This window comes from Drosophila takahashii, chromosome X (genome assembly GCF_030179915.1).
Source record: "Drosophila takahashii strain IR98-3 E-12201 chromosome X, DtakHiC1v2, whole genome shotgun sequence".
Classification (NCBI taxonomy): domain Eukaryota; kingdom Metazoa; phylum Arthropoda; class Insecta; order Diptera; family Drosophilidae; genus Drosophila; species Drosophila takahashii.
The window spans coordinates 21,768,357-21,786,950 of record NC_091683.1 but is presented as its reverse complement, the minus strand read 5'-3'; the positions used below and the strand labels follow the sequence as shown (position 1 = coordinate 21,786,950).

Here is an 18,594-nt window from a genome sequence, read left to right as displayed (position 1 = left end):
AAGACTTAACAGGCACGAGAAGATACAGTGGGTATTCGGTATAATATAAAGGCCATACAATTGGTCAAATAGGAAGTGAAAAATAGTTTGTGCTTTGATTAAGTATCATATGTGTATTCTTTTCAAAATATTTCGTGTTTTTATCTATCACTAATGTCTCTTGTGGAAAAAACTGTTTTTAGTTTACTGAAATAAATAGGGGTTTTTGTTGACATTGAATAAGATATTTTTAAGAGCTCTTAAACTTACTTATATTAAGATTATAAGTGTCTTGCAAAAGTTCAATGTATTTAAGTGGTATTTCTAGAACAAGATGTACCATATCTTGAGATACTTTCGTCACCATGGGATGCTTGACCCCCCTTCCATTTCCATTTCCTCTCGCAAAAAAAGTGTTGTTCGGTTTGTGTTCTGCCTCCACTCGAATTAGTGGCTGCGTCTGGGATTTGTCTAATTGGAGGAGGCGACGGGCGCTTTGATGTTGCCACATGTCCATCAAGTACACAACTTTTACATACTAAATACATATATGTATATGGTATATAAGATATATGTACAAGAGCCCCGGCACGGAGGAAGTTGCTCGCTTGGAACTGCGAGGGCTGTCAGAAATTGCCAACTGGCACATTAATCCATGCGACATATTTATGAGTGTAAATGTATCTGTGTAAATGTATCTGCGGCCGAGATGCGAGATATAAAGATATCGGGCGGCGAACATGGACGAGGGTTGCCCGTCGCTGCTCTTTGCTAAATGAGTGCACATTTCAGATAAATTATTGCACACAACTTGTACGCGATGGCAGGCCGAAATGTATTTAACAAATTAAATTTACACACAGATACACACACTGACATTGCCGTGGACTTCAAAGGGGGCGCCGCAGCGTGACGGCCACCAAAGGGGGCGGGGCCTCGGCAGACCAATGATATCGCGGCGCTCTCACAGATACACCGGCAGTCAACCCCATAGATACACCCATACGTATAGAAGTCACGGAGTGAGAGAGAGAGAGTATTTGTTTAACGTACAGGCAGAAAAAAAGTATTGACATTTAGTTAAATATTTTTAGGAAGTTATATCTATTTTTTATTTATTTATGTTCTGGCTCTGAGGCAATTACAAATGGCCTTCAACAAATATTTTAGCTAGAAAGTTATAAATAACATTGAAACACTTTAATAAAAATGTCTTATAATTATGTTTTATTAGTTAGGATACTAAATTACCAACTAGTAATTATTTCATTTACTCTGGTTTAATGGATATGAAATTACTATTATTATACCCTATTACTATAAGGCTATTCCCTAATATGTAAATATAATTTTTGAAATGTTTACATAATTTACAATAAAAAATCTTGAAAAATAGTAAATATATTTTTATGCAATAAAAATCAATTTTAAATCAGGTATCCGTTTTTAAAAATCCACACCAACAAGAAATATTATTCCAAAAATATATCTTGAATTTTTCTCCCAGTGCACCTGGCAGATACGACAGATACGCGGTGCTGTGGCGAGTATCTCATCGATTTTTTAAGCGTCGGAATGCGTGGCACGAGACAGAGACCCCTGTCACGTGACAGCCCCGACATGTATCTGTATCTCTGCCTCTGCATCTGTATCTGTGTATCCGAGGCCCTATGCATCGGAGTCCCATTCATGCCACCGAGATGGCGGATTCGTTAGATACGGCGATATATTGAGATACTCTCGTGCAGCTGGGCAAAACTGCACTTTCAGCGCTTTTTATCTGCCGAAGCTGTAAATATCCGCGAGATTTACAACGCCAGCTGCGAACTGCTGCGTCTGGAGTATCGGTATCAGTATCGTTTGGCGGACTCCGATTCGTACTCGGAATCGGCATCGGTTTGGGCATCGGACTGGCCATCGGCAGTATCGTCAGACTGGGGGTATCGCGTTTTGGCACAACGCATCATTCGGGCCGCGATTCGCCAATGCAGATACTGTATCTTCCGGCTGCAGCTACCAAGATACAAAGTGCAGAGCACAGAAATCCAGATATATACATACACCATACACCTCGCTTGTCGTGCTCCACTTGTGCCCATTGTTGCTCTGCTGTCACCGTAACTCACAATTGAATTGTTCCTTTGTTCTGTTTCGGATTCGGATTCGGTTTGGCTTTCTTGCTAAAGGAAAAAGACAGAAGAGAGACCCGCTCCCGAATTTCGCATAATTGGCTGGCAAAGGCAAAGCCAAAGCCGCTGGCTTTCAAGTTGGCCGCCCGAAAGCCAGAAAGCCAGACCAAGTGTCGCCGGTGAAAGATACAAAGATACAGATACATAGCCGCATAGATACAGGCACTTGGCACTCGGTGACTCGGAAATGCTTGTGCCGCCGGACATGATGGCCGCCCAGACGCGCATGGTCTATCAGATGAATCGCTTTTGCGCCGAGCGGGTGCAGGCCAGGATGTTCAGGACGGCCACCGCCATCCGGGAGATCTGCAAGATCGTCCAGGACATCCTCAAGGAGGTGGAGCTGCAGGAGCCGCGATTCATCTCCAGCCTCGTCGAGTGCAATGGCAGGTAAATTATCCTAAAAAATAATAAGTCAAGTTTTTATGTATTTAAAAATCATAATTAAAAACCTTAAAAAATTATCGATATTTTCGATATTTTGATAATATCGATGTTTTGAAGGAAAACCGCAAATTAAATATCAAGAAATAGCAAACTGTCGATATTTTTTCAAGCTCTACAACTAATACATTGTAATGCTCAACCAATCACATCGGTTTAGTGATCGAAACCACAGGGCCTTCAGCAAGTTAGCTGCGTAATTCCAGTGCCCGGATGACTGTCACCACTGCATCCACTTGAATCCTCTTCAAACTTCACTCCATTGGGATCATTACAACCAAAGCGCAGCGTCATTGTCAATTAACTGTCAAGTCATGCTCATCGGGGATTTGCCCCTTGAACGAGGTGCATTCGCCTCCTATTAGATTGGTTGGAACGAGAACCTCTATCAGTTCGATAAATGCAAATTTATAATATTAAAACAAATGTATTTAACGTCTTATTGGATGGGTTTATGCAAGAAATTAAATAGATAACATATTAGCTAGCCCTTTAACATTTTTATCAGTTTAATACTTATTTATAGATATGTATGTCTTCGACTGGCTTAATATGTAATATATAAAATATCGTCTAACCTACTAGACTAAGTTTGTATTTAAAAAAAAACTCTTATAAGATTGCTTGAGTTAGCTTATATCTAAAATATCTAAAATATATCTTTGAAAATATTTTAAAAGTATTTTTTAAAACTATTTTTATTTGCCATATCTCTGAAAATTTATTATATTTAGGTTGTTGTCTCGTCCGCAGGTTAAATTTAATGTAATGGGGATCTCATACATTTTCAAGGTTTAAACCCTACTTTAAAGTAAATATTTCTAGGTTTTAAGCACTCAGTTCCCATACATTTTCCAGGCTAAACACCATTTTAAATTTGATATGCAGATGAGGAAAAATTTTAAATTCTCATTTATTTAATATGTATAAGTATTTTATATTTTTACGTAGTTGAGTTAAAAAATTCTTAAAATTTAATTACAAATTTTAAATGATATAATAAATATATTTGTACCTACCACTTTACAGGTTCGAGGGTGTCGAGGTCATATCCCCGAATGAGTTCGAGATAGTGTTGTATCTGAACCAAATGGGCGTCTTCAACTTCGTGGACGACGGCACTCTGCCGGGATGTGCGGTCCTGAAGCTGAGCGATGGCCGGAAGAGGTCCATGTCCCTGTGGGTGGAGTTCATCACGGCCAGTGGCTACTTGTCCTCCCGGAAGATCCGTGCCCGCTTCCAGACGCTGGTGGCGCAGGCCTGCGACAAGAGTGTCTATCGCGACATGGTCAAGATGGTGGGCGACACCAGCGAGGTGAAGCTGCGGGTTCGGGAGCGCTACGTGGTCCAGATCACGCCCGCCTTCAAGTGCTCCGGCATCTGGCCGAGATCGGCGGCCCACTGGCCGGTCCCGCATCTCCCGTGGCCACATCCCAATATCGTGGCCGAGGTCAAGACGGAGGGATTCGACCTGCTGTCCAAGGAGAGCGTCATCATGCAGAACAAGAACAACAATGCCGCCAGCATGGAGGGCGATGCCTGGGTACTCAGCTTCTTTGAGGCCGAAAATCGCCTTCTACAAGGTAAAAACACTGTGGGATCAACCCACTACACTCACAGAAAAATTGCATATATTAGATCAGCGATATAAGGGATTATTTTGGGGACCCTTTAAGGTCTGTTTCAGAACTATACCTCACTAAGTAATTTTGTTCTTTAACTTTTGCAAACTTTGTACCATTTAAAGCGAGAGAATATTTAAGTACAGATCGATAAAGAAAGGTGAAAACCTATCCCGTAGTCCTTGCTTTTTTCCTAAAATTTTTTAGAGTGCTGTAGTTTTAATACAGACTTTATTTTTGGCCATTTCATATATTTAAATATTGGTTTTCAAAGATCCAATTTTTTAAAAGAGAAATATCTTTTTTTTAAGAAGAATCATTTTCTAAAAGATTTCTTAAAACTGCCAAAGGTGGCAAAAATATTCCAAGATTTTCTTTCCAGGAATTGTTATAACTTTTTGGATGTGTAATATCCCAAAAATGATACCAATTTGTTTATTTTAAATAAATGTTGACTGATTGTTTTTAAGACTGTAAATTAACTTAGCTTCTTTATGGCCTTGAGCTTAAAATTAAACAATCTAAAAAAATCCAAAGTTATCTGTTCGAATACAAACGATTTAATAATCCTTTCAGGCGGCTGTCGCCGGCGTTGTTTGAGCATGCTAAAGACGCTGAGGGACAGGCACATGGAGCTGCCGGGCAATCCCATCAGTGCGTACCACCTGAAGAACCTGCTGCTCTACGAGTGCGAGAAGCATCCGCGCGACTTCGAGTGGGACGAGAGCTGCATAGCGGACCGGATCAACGGGATCTTCCTGCAGCTGATATCCTGCCTGCAGTACCGCCGATGTCCTCACTATTTCCTGCCCGGACTGGACATGTTCAAGGGCAAGTCGCCCAGTGCTTTGGAGCAGGCTGCCAAGCAGGTGTGGCGATTGACCCGCGAGCTGCTCACAAATGCCAATGCCTTCGAAAAGTTGTAAGGGGTTGTGGGTGGAGGGTCAGAGGTCAGGGGTCAGGGGTCCCGAGTCACGATGGGTCGATATTTTAGATTTTACAGCACAAACTTTATGGGGACTTAAAGCTTAATCAAGAAAAGAAACCCTCTATATTAGTCCAATTTGTACAAAACTCATAGATTGATTGGCTATACAATTTATCACCTTTTCTTTCTTTTACTCAATAAATTGAAATTATTTTGTATTATGTATTTAAATATTTTGAAACTTCATTTACAATGAAAGTTGGTATACTTTTAAATATGATATTATAAAGATTAATATTATTTTTTTTTCGTTTTTATTTATCCCTTGTAAATTCAATTATTTTAAATTGTTAAACGACTAGAAGGAAACTTTTTCCAGTGTTTTCGCAGTCATCCAAATATCGACCCATCCAAAAGTGGGGTGCTAGGTCGGCCGGAGATGAAAGATATATATATATATATATATTGCTCCTTGACGGCCATTTTGTGCCATGTCCGTGTGCCTGTGTTTGTCTGAGTGAGCGCGGTGGTGTGCGTGTGTGTGTGGTGTGCGTGTGCAAAAGTGTTAATGCGGAGATGCGAGATAAGTCCACTCCCCATGCGACTCTACTCGACTCGACTCTTCTCTGCCCGATTTGCGATATATATCTGCCCATCCAGGCGTTCCGGCTAAGCCTCAAATATTGTTTTTAATAACTCGCCCCTCGACGCTCACGACGCATCCTTTGTTTGCCCGACGAACAATGGACTCGCCAGTTGCCAAGTCCCGGATGGAAAAATGGAAAAATCGAGGAAAAAAAAGAGCATTTGTCCAGGCGGCTCCTTTTACACACGGGGGCACTCAACGTATACGATTGTTTCACAGTTCGCAGATCCTAGATCAAAGCAAAACGAAACGCAAAAAAATAATGTAAAAAACAAAAAAAAACAGAGAGAGAGATTCCATTGATCGTTCCAAGTCCAACTTTATATTGTTTTTTTTTTGACTACTTATATATACACATATGTCGATGTCTATTATGCGATGCCTAACATTTACCACGATTATCCACAGTTTGTTTTAAGTACAACATAATCCTAGATTGCTTAAGTGAAAAAAGAAATGCTTGAATAAATTCAAGATTAGCCAAAGGCAACACTCCAGGCATTGTTTTATTTTCTAGAGGGGGAAATCTTTTAATATCTCTGTGATAACAAGAGTTACGGTTTTTAAAATTCTTAAGTTTTTTTAGCTTTTATAAAACCCAATCATTAAAATAAAAAAATGTTATTTTACTTGTATGTACTTGTATCTAGAACATTATTTTATTTTAATTTTTTTATTTTTTTTTATTTATGTATTTATATTTTTTATGTATTTTATTTATTTATTTATTATTTTACATTACTATTTAATATTATTTTAATATAGAGGGAGTTCGTTAATGAACGGATGTAATATTTTAGGACTCGCCGTGGAAGACACTTTAGAAGACAAACTCCGAATTCGAAAAAGGATGTCCTCGGATCTCATTAGTCCCCTCAGCGAGTGAGTTAATGTTATGATTATTGGCAGTGCCGAATATTTATTTGCAATCGGCGACGTATCTGGATCGGAATCCGAATACGAATCCAAATCGGAATAAGACTAAGGATCGCGATCTGAGGCTGAGGCTGGGAAGATGCAGCTGCTGCATCTTCAGCGACAACTGAGCATCACTTTTATTACCCTTATTTATGGTTATTTTCTGGGTTGGCGGGGGCTGAGGCCCAAAACCGAGTGGTTTGTCTGCTTTGTTCTGCGGTTCTTTTGTCTCTTCTCTTACCTTTTATTTATATTTATATTTGTTTGGTTTTTTTTTTTCCATTTTGGCGGAACGAAAACTTTCAGCGAATGTAATCGATATTTTCTTCGACGGCCAAGTCGACAAAAGGTGTCTCTAAATGGGGAGTACGGGGAGTGCGGAGTTTGGGAAATAATCAGCGTCAGCACAAGGATATAACAATAATGCGTTGGCCAAAATAACAAATTATGCCGAGGCACGCAGGGATCATGTTACGCGGCCCTCCATCACCAGCCACCAGTAACCCCTGTGAAAAACCCTCGAGTGGGTGGCTTTCCTTTGGTTCTTTCTATCCTGGGAAAAGCATCATCAGGTGACCGATCCGAATGGGAATCCTCTGCCCAGGATGCGCACTTGGCCGCCAGCGGAAGGCCACGTGGCAGCAGTTATTTCAGTGGGTGGGTGGTTCAAACAGAAGGATCTGAAAGCAGAACCATGTGCCAGTAGCCCCGCATCGATAAGGCACGAATCCCATTTCTCTGCTGACAAATGGTATTTGAAATGCTATTAAATGGGGGGCACCAGTCCTGAGTCTGAGTACCGGGATCCGTGACGCAACACCTGCCCATTCACATACCCGTAATACCAAGAATCATCCCGATACCAAAAGCAATACGAATACCTATAACAATCCTAAACCAAAAAAGCCTTTTCATTTGGTTGGGCTGTCACAACTTTGCCAAAGCCACAAAAAATATTGTCACCCTTCGCCATTCTACAAAAATACCCCTGGAATTTGGGTTATATTCGTTAGTCCTTGAAATAAAAAATTTCTATTTAGATTTTACTTTTATTTATGCCTCTTTTTGAAATATACATAAAAACTTTCGGAATATTACATTATACTTAATTTTTAAATGAAAAATAAAATCATATATCAGAAATCACACAATTTAAAAGGTTCTTGAGAACAAAATATCTTAAGATATGATGTTTATTAAAAAATGTATTAAGAAAACGGCTTAGGAAGGTAAAACGAAATGTTATAAGTCACTTTTATATTCAAACACAGATCTTATTAATTAGTTTTAATTTGCAGGATATCATAGATTCTACTCTCGATGTTGAGATTTTATTGTTTGAAATTTGTTTGCGTTTTTCTTGTTGACATTTATGCGCCCCCTCCTTCCTCCTTTCCATCCAGCCACGCCCCCAGGCGATTCGTGGGCGGTGACAGGAGGCTTGTGATGGCGTCACATTGTCCTGGTTTTCAGTCCTTTTGCTGGCGGCTTCTGTTTTTGGTTTTCTGGCTCTTCGAATGGCATTTCTTTGTTTTAATTGTTCACTAATGATATTTAAATTAGTGCTCTAAATGACCGCGGGCGGTTTTCAGTTTTCTGCCATCGCTCCTTTTCCCTCCCCCATTGTTCATTATCCTTTTCGCCCTTTGTTTTTGTTTATTGTTTGCCGTTTGCATTTTGACATTTCTTGTGCTTAGATCTTTCGGGGTTTCGAGGGTTGACAAACTAGTGACGGTTAAGTAAAGGGAAAACTGCCGAATAGGGTTAAATATTTTTTAAAATATTTTATTTTATTTTTTATTTATTTTTAATTATTATACTATATTGTATACTTAATTATTTTATCAGGGTAAGTTAAGGGAAAGCTGCCGGAAAAGGTTAAATATTTTATAAAATATTTAAAATCACTCAATATCTGATTATATTGTTTATTATCATTTAAATTAGATAAATTAAATAACAAATCTAAATACTCATTGAAACCATTTTTAAAGACTTTTTGTCAAATTTTAATTTTTAATTAATTTTAATATTTATCTATAAAGCCACCTCTATTTATAAATACCAGAATTCAGTGTTCTTAAAATAATGGTATATTTAATAAAAAAAACATAATAAAATATATTATTTCGAAGAATTTTAATTTTAATCTGTTGTAAATAGTCACTAAAGTCATTAAATATTTATTTAATCGCTTCACCATCAGAGGCTCTGACTATTTATAATTTCCTCTCATCTTCTTCAGCTTTTGGCGTAATTATGTCGTCATTATCAAAAACACGTGGTGCAATTTACCAAGCTGACAGAATCCTGCGGAGCTGGGAAATGGATTGTTCCAGCGAGAAGTGGAAAACTCGGCGCACACGCCACGAATTATGAATATCAGAAAAATGCAGAAGATGAATGGCACAGGAAAATGCCAGCGGGATGGGAGTGGGAAATTAGTTTTCCACGCATCGCCAGCAAAGACAATGGAGCGCAGGAAGGGCATGAAAAATCACGGAGAAAATCGGGGGGAAAGCGGCGGCACCTACATGTGATAATTTAGAGCAGATTGTCGCCTCCCATATACAATATATAGCGTATAGAAAATATACATTCACGATATATCCGAGGGGAACACTTTAGAGGGCATCATCGTATTTTTGGATGGACATTTGCATTCAATTACGGCAGCTGTGAGCCGGCCCTGATTTATATTTATGCACGCGTCTCTGACGGCCCATAAAGGAAACCCCAAAATGCGCCACACAGCGGGGGGAGAACTCAGGGGGATTTTCCCTTTTCCCCCTTTTTTCCCAGCTCTCTAAAAAAAAAAGTAAAAAAAGAGTTGGCGCTGCCTGCGCTCAATCATAATTATGTGATTTGTTTGCGACGCCAGAGCGGCCGACTAATTAAACGGCGAAATGACAGAGTGGGTGGGTGGATCTATATAGTCTATATGGCCTACAGGGAAGGGGTGAAATCCGATGGAGAATCCTAAGAGGGGATGTTGACGTATTGTCGCTGATGTTGCCCCGCTGAAATTATGACATTTTGATTTGAGCTCGAGGCCCATTTGAAATCCCTCAGGCGGCGCACTCGTCTGATTTATGCCACAAGTTGGGGGAACAGGAAAACAAATACCGAAAGGAGTAGGCAAAACTTAGGGAAGGTGGACTAATTAAGAGGCGGATGGCTAACGGATTGCAGCTGCACTTCAGAGCCAAAAAGGGGAGGCACTTGGCCATTTGCTTCCCGTAATTCCCGCGACATTCGGGACATTCGGTGGCCGAGATCGAAGGGTTATCCCAAATCGATTAACATTATTAATGAATGCATATCATGGGAATAAGTGGGCACGCAGCGGTGAAAAGAAGGGAAAGGGGCGGGGGATACAGGTGGAGCAACGAAAGTCAAAACATGAAAAGGTTTTCAAACAATTTCGATTCCCAGAAACGAATGAAATGAACTCCAGCGAAACATTGTCAACATGATCATCAACTGTCTCCCTCTCTCTCTCTTTCGATCTCTCTCTGTCTCTGTCAACATATTTATGGGCCTGGTTCATTTTGAGGTTGAGACTTAAACCGAGATACATTGAGAAAAATTGGTTTTGGGCGTTAATTTTACTTACAACTTAATTTAACAAACTTGATAATAGCCTTTGAAATATAGGTATTTTTATAATAATTACAAAATCCTAAATAAAATGGTCTAAGTTTTATTTGAATAATATTTGAAAAACCGTTGAAATGTAGGTATTTTTATAATATATAAAAAATCGTAAGTGGTATTTAATATTTAATATTTTTAGGTCCTTTTAAAATATAGGTATTTTTATAATAAATACAAAATCCTAAGTGGTATAGGTATTTTTTATATAACATTTTAAGTAACCGTTGAAATTTAGATATTTGTACGATACTTACAAAATCCTTAGTGGTTTTATTATTAATTATTAAATTTCGTTTGTTTCTATTTAAAATGTACTAATGTAATTTAACTAAAACACTTACCAATATTCAAGTTTAACAATCTCTATCTAATAATTTTTCACTTCAGAGCAACCTTTAATTTTTTAACCAACTGATATATGGACAATAATCCATTTTTAATGTGACAAAAGCATCACATTTATTTCTGTGTACCGTCTGATGCTTTGGGGTTGCCCGGAGAGCATTGGAATGTCCAAATGTTCGATCATAAAACAAAGACCCAGCCGCAGAAACAGAAACTTTAACTGAAACTGAAACAGAGACACAAACAAAAACAGAAACCAAAATCCAAACCGAAATCGAGACGGCAGCGAACGAGGCTGAAAACGAGTCGAATCAATGCAGATAATATCAATTATATGTAAAAGATACACATGCATGCGATAGATACATTTGCCCCGATAAGCATTTAAAATATTAACATCAACAGTCGACTGGGGATCCATATCCATATCCACAGCCACATCCATGTCATGGAATGTCCCCCGTCTCCAGGGTTTCGTGTTTGTGTTTATAATTCATTAGAATCCACAGCTGATTTGAGTTATAGTCAGCCAGATCCAAATCTGGGGGACTGGTTGTGTTGTCTTCAACCTTTTTATCACAATTATCTAACTTCAAGTTCAGGAAATCGAAATTTCTGTTAAATAAGCGGTTCTCATATAAATAAAGAAGGTTATTCTGGTCCAAATCCTACAACTATTTTCCACAATAAAAATCTGTTTTTTAATTATGGCTAAATAATGTCCAAGTCCGAAATATCATACCTTGTTGATACGTCGCAATTTAATTTCCGACTGATTGCCCTTTAAACCTAGAACTTTTTATATTTTCCTTGAAATTAAAAAAAAAACATTAGTCTAAATCAGCCGGAAAATTACGATTTCTTCAATTTGGGACAATTTTATACAGATAAAAAGTTTTGCGAAAAAAATAACATTTTAACCAAAAAGTTCATTATTTTCCAAAACAATAGAAATAATGAAAGTCAATAACTTTTTTATTAAAAACCGACTGGTTATCCCAAAAAAGTGCATACATATATCTAATGGAAGTTACCTCTAAAAATTAGGTTGGCCATCCAACTTTTCTCCAATCAAAACCTATAAAAGTAATTATGCAAAAATGGGTTGCCATAAATAAAGTCATGGTTTTCTTTAAATATTCATTTTTATTTACATTAAATTATGCTACATAAATGTACTATGGACTACAAGTACATTTAATATACTCAAACAAAAAAATGAAAAAAAAAAATAGTTTATAAAATAAATAACGGTTTGATGATTGTTTCGTTTTGCGAACTACTTATTAAAATACTATAATAAAATACAAACTGTTCTCACTCGGCCAGTTGCTATACAACTCAAAGCGGGAACACTTTTCCATCTTGCTCAGCTTGCTCTGGTATGGTTGTGAACACAACTAAGCGGTGGCGCGAACCGGCACTGCTTTCTTTGACTTTCTACATAAAGCAGTTCTGCACTTAATTATTAAATAATTAGCTAATTAATTATAAGGCATGAGTACAACTTATAAACAAGAGAGAACGCTATAGTCGGGTGCCCCGACTATCAGATACCCGTTACTCAGCTAAAGGGAGTGCGAAAGAGATGGAGAAAAACTTTGATCCGCCGTAACTTTTTAACGAATGGTCCGATTTAAAAAATTTCTTCTACATTTCGATAGGTATTGATAAACACAATAAAACTGCATTTTTACTTTTCCAAAATATTGAAATTTTTAAAATCGTATATAAGTGATTGTGGGCGTTAGAGGGGGCGTGGCACCCTTTTGAAACAAACTTGCGCTGCGTAGGAACTCCTAGAATCCGCATGCAAAATGTCAATCTTCTAGCTTTTATAGTTTCCGAGATCTCAGCGTTCATACAGACAGACAGACAGACAGACAGACAGACAGACAGACAGACAGACAGACAGACGGACAGACAGACGGACAGACGGACATGGCTAGATCGACTCTGCTAGTGATCCCGATCAAGAATATATATAGTTTATAGGGTCGGAAACGCTTCCTTCTACCTGTTACATACTTTTGCACGAATCTAATATACCCTTTTACTCTACGAGTAACGGGTATAACAATTAGCTAATTACAAAAATCATAAAGTTTACAGGCAATTCAAAATTCAGTAGATAATTAGTTAATTAAATTAATCGATTAAGGTGATAGCGCAAATTACCAGATAGTTTTTCAAATAGGGTTTATAAAGTATTACCCTCTATGAAAATCTAGGTGGTTAATTCATGGGTTTTTAAATCAATAAACATCGGATTGTATTTAAAACAGAATTCTTATGAAATTTGAAGATCAAGATCGAATTGGAATTTTAGAATAGCATTTTGCATACAATTCGATGTCGGATAGTCAATTAACCAATAAGCTACTAAAGTTGATGGGTTCCTAACTAAACCGATTTCGTTATCTAATCCTTGCAATAGCTGGAGCGCAGGACATTTTCGGCGCCCGCGAGAATGGAACCCTCGTGTTGGGGACACAATTTCAGGTAGAGCTCACTGGACTCCATGGCCTCGATGAGGATGTACTCCAAGTAGATTCGTGGCGCCGAGAGGATGCGCCAGGTGAGTGGATTCAGTATGTTGGTCGGGTACTCCCAATTGACGGTCGCATATTCCGGCTCCCGGAGATTCCGTCCGGCCACCAGGGCTTTGTACTCGTAGCCCGGCTCAAAGTACATGGCCTTCGGGGAGAACTTCATCATCTCCGTGGCGGCTCGCTCCTTTTTGCCTCCGCTCGCCTTCAGCAGGGCGTCGTGCAGCTGGATGGACAGGATGCCCACCTCGCCGCCATGCAGGGTGCTCTCGTCGTGGCCCGAAACCCGCACCGTGATCCTGTAGTGCAGCCGGCAGAAGGGCTTGCTGTCGCCCGTCCACAGGTAGAAGACGCCCGGCGAGTCGCCCTGCTGCAGCTGGCCGAGATCCACCTGCTCCTGGTAGTCCTCCTGGCTGTGGTAGCCCATGCGCAGGCACGTGTGGCCCGGCTCCTCGCAGCTGGTGCACTTCGTGTCCTTGAAGCTCTGCGAAAAGGGGAAATAAAACAAAATTAGAAATTAATACATATGGATTTGAACTTCAGACCTCAGAAAATATATGCACTATACATTTTTATTAGACTAAAAAAGATGAAAAATAATATAACGCGAATTCTTAAGCTCTGAATAATTGGAAGGAATTTATATGAACTTTTGGTTAAGGCTTGAAGCAAAGAAACATATTTTCAAACAATTGATTTAGATAGAAAATATATGATAACGCGAATTCTTCAGCATTAAATAACTTTATAGCATTTTGATGGAAATAATAATAATAATAATCATTTTAAAGTAGAAAATATATGATAACGCGAATTCTTCAGCACTAAATAACTATATAGCATTTTGATAGAAATAATAATAATAATAATCATTTTAAAGTAGCAAAATATCAATAGGCGGATTCTATAGCTTTAAATAATTGTAAGGAATTTAAAGAAAATTTTTTCATACTAAAATTTCAGTAGTGCAGTTAATCATAAGGTTGATAAAGTAGAAAAAATATCATAGCGCGAATTCTTCAGCATTAAATAAGTTAACAGAATTTCGATCGAAATAAAGCTATAAGGCGCTTTTGCAGAATATAGACTTTCTTTAAAATAGTAAAATATTAATAATTTTAAGGAATAAAAATGAACATTTCTGTATTCATAAGGTTGTTTAAGTAGAAATTCTTTGATACCGCGAATTCTTCAGCATTAAATAAGTTTTTAATCCGAATTTAGTTATATGACAGTTTAATCGATTTAAAGTTACTCACCTCGAAGGAATCACAGGTTATTCCGAGGAAGGGGCACTGCGAGCCGATGCTCTCGGTGAAATACTGCTGGCTGCGGATGTGGTTGCAGCCGAGGAACTCCTGCATGGTGAGGAAGAGCGTCTTCTTCTTGACGACGTCCTGGAACTTCTTGTTGCAGCCGGGATTATCGAAGCCGCCGTTGGGAAAGAAGTCGACGTGGCCGAGCCGCATGTTGATGCCCAGGCCGCCCTTCATCAGGGGATTGGCGTCGGTGTGCACGATGTCCACGAAGTGGGCGTCCGTCTTGTCCAGCCGCACGATGGGATCGGTGTCGGTGAAGAGGGGAGCGGCAGGATCTAGACCCGTGATCCTGGCTGGCTTCAGCCCAAAGTCATGCTGCAGATGATAGCCCGCATAGCCGGAGAGATGGGCGCCCAGCGAGTGGCCGATGATGTGGACATTGTCCAGATTGGGCAGCCGCAGCTCCTCGTACAGCATGTGCACCACATGGGCGGTGATGGCGCCCACCAGCCGGATATTGGCCACTGCCTGGACATATGGCGGACTGGCGCCGCCACCCCAATCAATTAAAACGACGGCTGCCCGACCCTCCGGCTCGTGGGCCAGCAGAGCCTTGGCCATGTCCCACATCCAGGGAATCTCCCCCGACTCCAGGTAGCCGTGGACGAGCAGGAAGATCTTGCCCCTGGCATCGATGCCCATGCTTTGCACGCTGTCCGGATCGTTGAGATCGAGGTACTTCGGCTGATCCAGCTCCTTGCGCAGATGGAGCGTGAAATGGGGCTCGATCTCCGATGGCTTCTGGGGATGCACATTTATCGAACGCGTCACCGTGTTCCACGGTCCATTGATGGGAAAGCAGCCGTAGACCCCGAAGCACTTCACCTCGTTGATATCTGTATAGAGGGGATTAAGGCAATCGGTTAGAGTGGGTTATTAATCAGGTATTTGGTGTACAAATCAGCGTGGCGAACACCTGAATCCAGAGATAAGCTAGTTTTATGGGTAAATCGATCAAGTTGAAAACTTGGAAATAATCTAAGAACTATGAAACTATTATGAATTCTAAAAGCTCTATTTTGCAAGATCTCAATTGGAACCCAGCGATCCGTGAAAACCTTTTGGGCCCTTAAGTATTCCAGCCAGCCGTGATGATCGGCGGTCGGAAATCGATATTTAAGCCCAAGACTCCCATTCATTTGGCCACTGGTGCATGGATGATCGTCTCTTTTATCGTGGTCTTCTTTGGCTTTCCGTTTGTATCGGAAGTTTTCGATTAGATAGACCACTCTACCAAATATATATATATATATATGTGTATGGGTACGATATTTGATATTTATACCGGACGGGAAACGTCATTAGCCTCTGGGGACCCTGATTTCCAAACCAAATCGAAGCACGCTGAGTTGCCACCTGTGTTCGCATCGTGAAACACCTGATCGCAGGTGATTGAGAACGCCGCGGGTTTTCGTTGGAAGAGCTTTCCCCACTCATCATCTTTCCCCCAGCATCTTGGACTCGGGCTGTTTAACCAGCCCAAAGACCCAAAAACTGTTTGTTCGACATACACAGCCAACGAGAAACCACTTAAGGCGAAGGAAATACCAAATTGCTGGTCTAAAAACAGCTGCGTTCAAAATAATAGCTCTAATGACTGTGTTTTGTAACCCACTGTAGGCCTAATTCGAGTTTTATGGTCGTATGGTCGTAAGAAAAATATTTAGCAATATTAGGGTCTATAAAAATCTGGAATTTAAGGTTTGCTGTTTTTACTATGGAAGCTTTAATTAAATAAAATATTTTTAAGCCTCAGATGTATCATTAAAAAATAGAGAAATATATTTATAATTAATTTTTAATAAACACAGATATGAATATTGGGCCATAAAATAAAATATTTTCTCTACAAAAGTCAGGAATTTTAAGGTTTCGCAAGGTTACTCTTTAGATATATTAAAAACAATATATATAGGTATATACCTCTATTTATTTTTTATCAATATATATTTTTATTTATTTATTTTTATTTTATTTATTTATATATCAATATATCTTCAAATTTACAAAGGGCTTTTCTATTTAACTTGTGAAAGGATTAAACTAAAATTTTAAAAATCCCCCTTATAATCTTATATTTCCACCGCCACTGTGGCCCGGATCAAAGATACTTCTGGGCCACTTTCGGTGGACATGTTCTAGTTACGCTGCTGGATGGTGCAACATTTCGAATGCTGCCCAAAAGTGGACCCTGTGGTTCGGATTACTTACCGCTTTTGGGGGCTGGTGGCAGGTCGACCAAAGTGTTGACGGCCGCCCGACTGGTGTGATTGGCCAGGTACAACATGGTCTGCAGCATCAGGCCGCCGGTGGTGTTGGCCACGTACATCTTCTCTTGGCCCGGAGGATCCCTCGAGGATCCGAACTCAGGATATGGACAATTCCCCTGGGGTAAATCACACACTTTTCAGTTCTCGAACCGAAGCACAATCACAGATTACAAATCACTTGGACGAGCACCACTCGAGTTGGCTGAGTTCTATGGTATTATCTAAGGCTAGGACTATATAGACGAGTTACGATCGATCGATCGATCGTTTGTTTGGTGCCTGGCTTTTCGTTAGTTTTAATTAAGTTGGCGTTAATCTTATCGACTGTCTTTCTGCCGACTGTCTCGAGTGTGCCGTTAGTTGGCCCTCGGCTGGCTTTGCTTTCGACTTTGACTATCGCCGATGACTGGGCTATATGGGCGGCTATAGCTATATCTCCGCCGATCTGAATCGCTTGGGAACCGTCGCAGCACTGAGCGGATCAGCTGCGCCCCACGCAATTTTTATGCCCACCGCCCAGACGAAGACGACGCGAGAAATCAAAAGCGAAATCGAAGCTAAAAAACGAGCCGGAAAGCTGCATCCGAAGCTGCAGCCGAAGCCGCCGGCCGATGACGCTAAGCCGATAGTGCTGACCGATCCGCCGATTTCCCGACCAAACGACACTCTTCCAAAGGGCAGGTATAATAAACTGTGGGAAAATTTGGAACACACCAAAATGACTCATGGAAATTAATTAAATAACTCTCTAAAAACAGAATAAATAGGATATTTTTACTATTTTATCACTATATTTACTTTTCTATATTAAAGATCATATTATGCAAAAAAGATCATAGATATATTACATTCAGAGACTTTACATTTTATTTCGGATAAAAATTTAAGAATAATTTTTTTAGATTAACAAAGATTTAGAATATCATAAATATATACAGATCATACATATGTACACAAAGAAAAAAACGGAACAATATGGAACTGATTTTGTTTTATATCAATTTTTCCATAACAAAATGGTATGTTTTCATATCAATATGGTACAAAATCATATGTTCGGAAATATCAAAATTTATATGAAAAAATACCCGATGGATGACTATTTTTGGTATTTTTTTTCTCTGTGTAGTATATTACATTGCATTATGCACAAAAGATCATAATATTTGGAGTTTAGTGACTTTAAATTTTATTTCCGCTTAATAATGGATGAATCACTTTTGTAGATTAAAAAATATTTAGAATATCATAAATATATAGATTATAAATATTTAATACCTACATTTTAGTTGGGAGTTTTTACGATGGATTTTCGCTATTACGCCATCACTGATCAGTAAGCTTCGGCACGCGACTTCCAGCCGAGCAGAGAGTGCGGAATGAAGAGAGGGGAAGGCCCTGAGAGCTGCTGATAATGCAAAAGCCTCGCGTTTCGCTCAGTGTAGATGCAAAGTACACACCAGCTGGCGGGGTTGCTCTTTGTTGGATGCACCTTCTTGATAAGACCGAAGCGAGCGCACAACAAAGTGACCGCCATGGAGGCGTTGGGCAATCTGCTCGAAAAGGGGGCGTCGGAAAGGAGGATCCATGTGGGGTCACAAATAGAGGATGAGACCCGCCTTGAGCTATCAACAAACCCATTCTGCACAGAGAGAAATACTAACCATAAGCCATTCAACTTGTATAATACAATTTGTTTTTAACGGATAAAATAAACTATCGGAACTA

The 18,594-nt window shown here is 39.5% G+C and overlaps 2 protein-coding genes across 2 annotated transcripts; one reads left to right on the top strand and one right to left on the bottom strand.

Annotated features, from left to right (window-relative positions):
- Window positions 1-2,224: 2,224 nt before the first annotated feature.
- Window positions 2,225-5,178, top strand: LOC108065491 (protein mab-21-like). The gene is made up of 3 exons (XM_017153490.3): window positions 2,225-2,558; window positions 3,642-4,195; window positions 4,811-5,178. The coding sequence occupies exons 1-3, from the start codon at window positions 2,356-2,358 to the stop codon at window positions 5,158-5,160; spliced, it is 1,107 nt and encodes a 368-aa protein (XP_017008979.2). The 5' UTR covers window positions 2,225-2,355; the 3' UTR covers window positions 5,161-5,178.
- A 6,676-nt stretch (window positions 5,179-11,854) lies between these two features.
- Window positions 11,855-17,349, bottom strand: LOC108065690 (pancreatic triacylglycerol lipase). The gene is made up of 3 exons (XM_017153804.3): window positions 16,808-17,349; window positions 14,537-15,432; window positions 11,855-13,761 (listed from the first exon to the last, which is right to left on the bottom strand). Exons 1-3 carry the CDS (start codon window positions 16,923-16,925, stop codon window positions 13,150-13,152), a joined length of 1,626 nt encoding a protein of 541 aa, XP_017009293.1. The 5' UTR covers window positions 16,926-17,349; the 3' UTR covers window positions 11,855-13,149.
- Window positions 17,350-18,594: the final 1,245 nt, after the last annotated feature.

Coding starts and splice junctions, on each gene's coding strand:
- LOC108065491 (XM_017153490.3), top strand. CDS start 2,356: ATGCTTGTGCCGCCGGACATGATGGCCGCCCAGACGCGCATGGTCTAT. Junction 2,559..3,641: donor CTCGTCGAGTGCAATGGCAG/GTAAATTATCCT, acceptor ACCACTTTACAG/GTTCGAGGGTGTCGAGGTCA. Junction 4,196..4,810: donor CGAAAATCGCCTTCTACAAG/GTAAAAACACTG, acceptor TAATCCTTTCAG/GCGGCTGTCGCCGGCGTTGT.
- LOC108065690 (XM_017153804.3), bottom strand. CDS start 16,925: ATGTACGTGGCCAACACCACCGGCGGCCTGATGCTGCAGACCATGTTG. Junction 15,433..16,807: donor GCCACCAGCCCCCAAAAGCG/GTAAGTAATCCG, acceptor CCCTCTATACAG/ATATCAACGAGGTGAAGTGC. Junction 13,762..14,536: donor TAACCTGTGATTCCTTCGAG/GTGAGTAACTTT, acceptor CCCTTTTCGCAG/AGCTTCAAGGACACGAAGTG.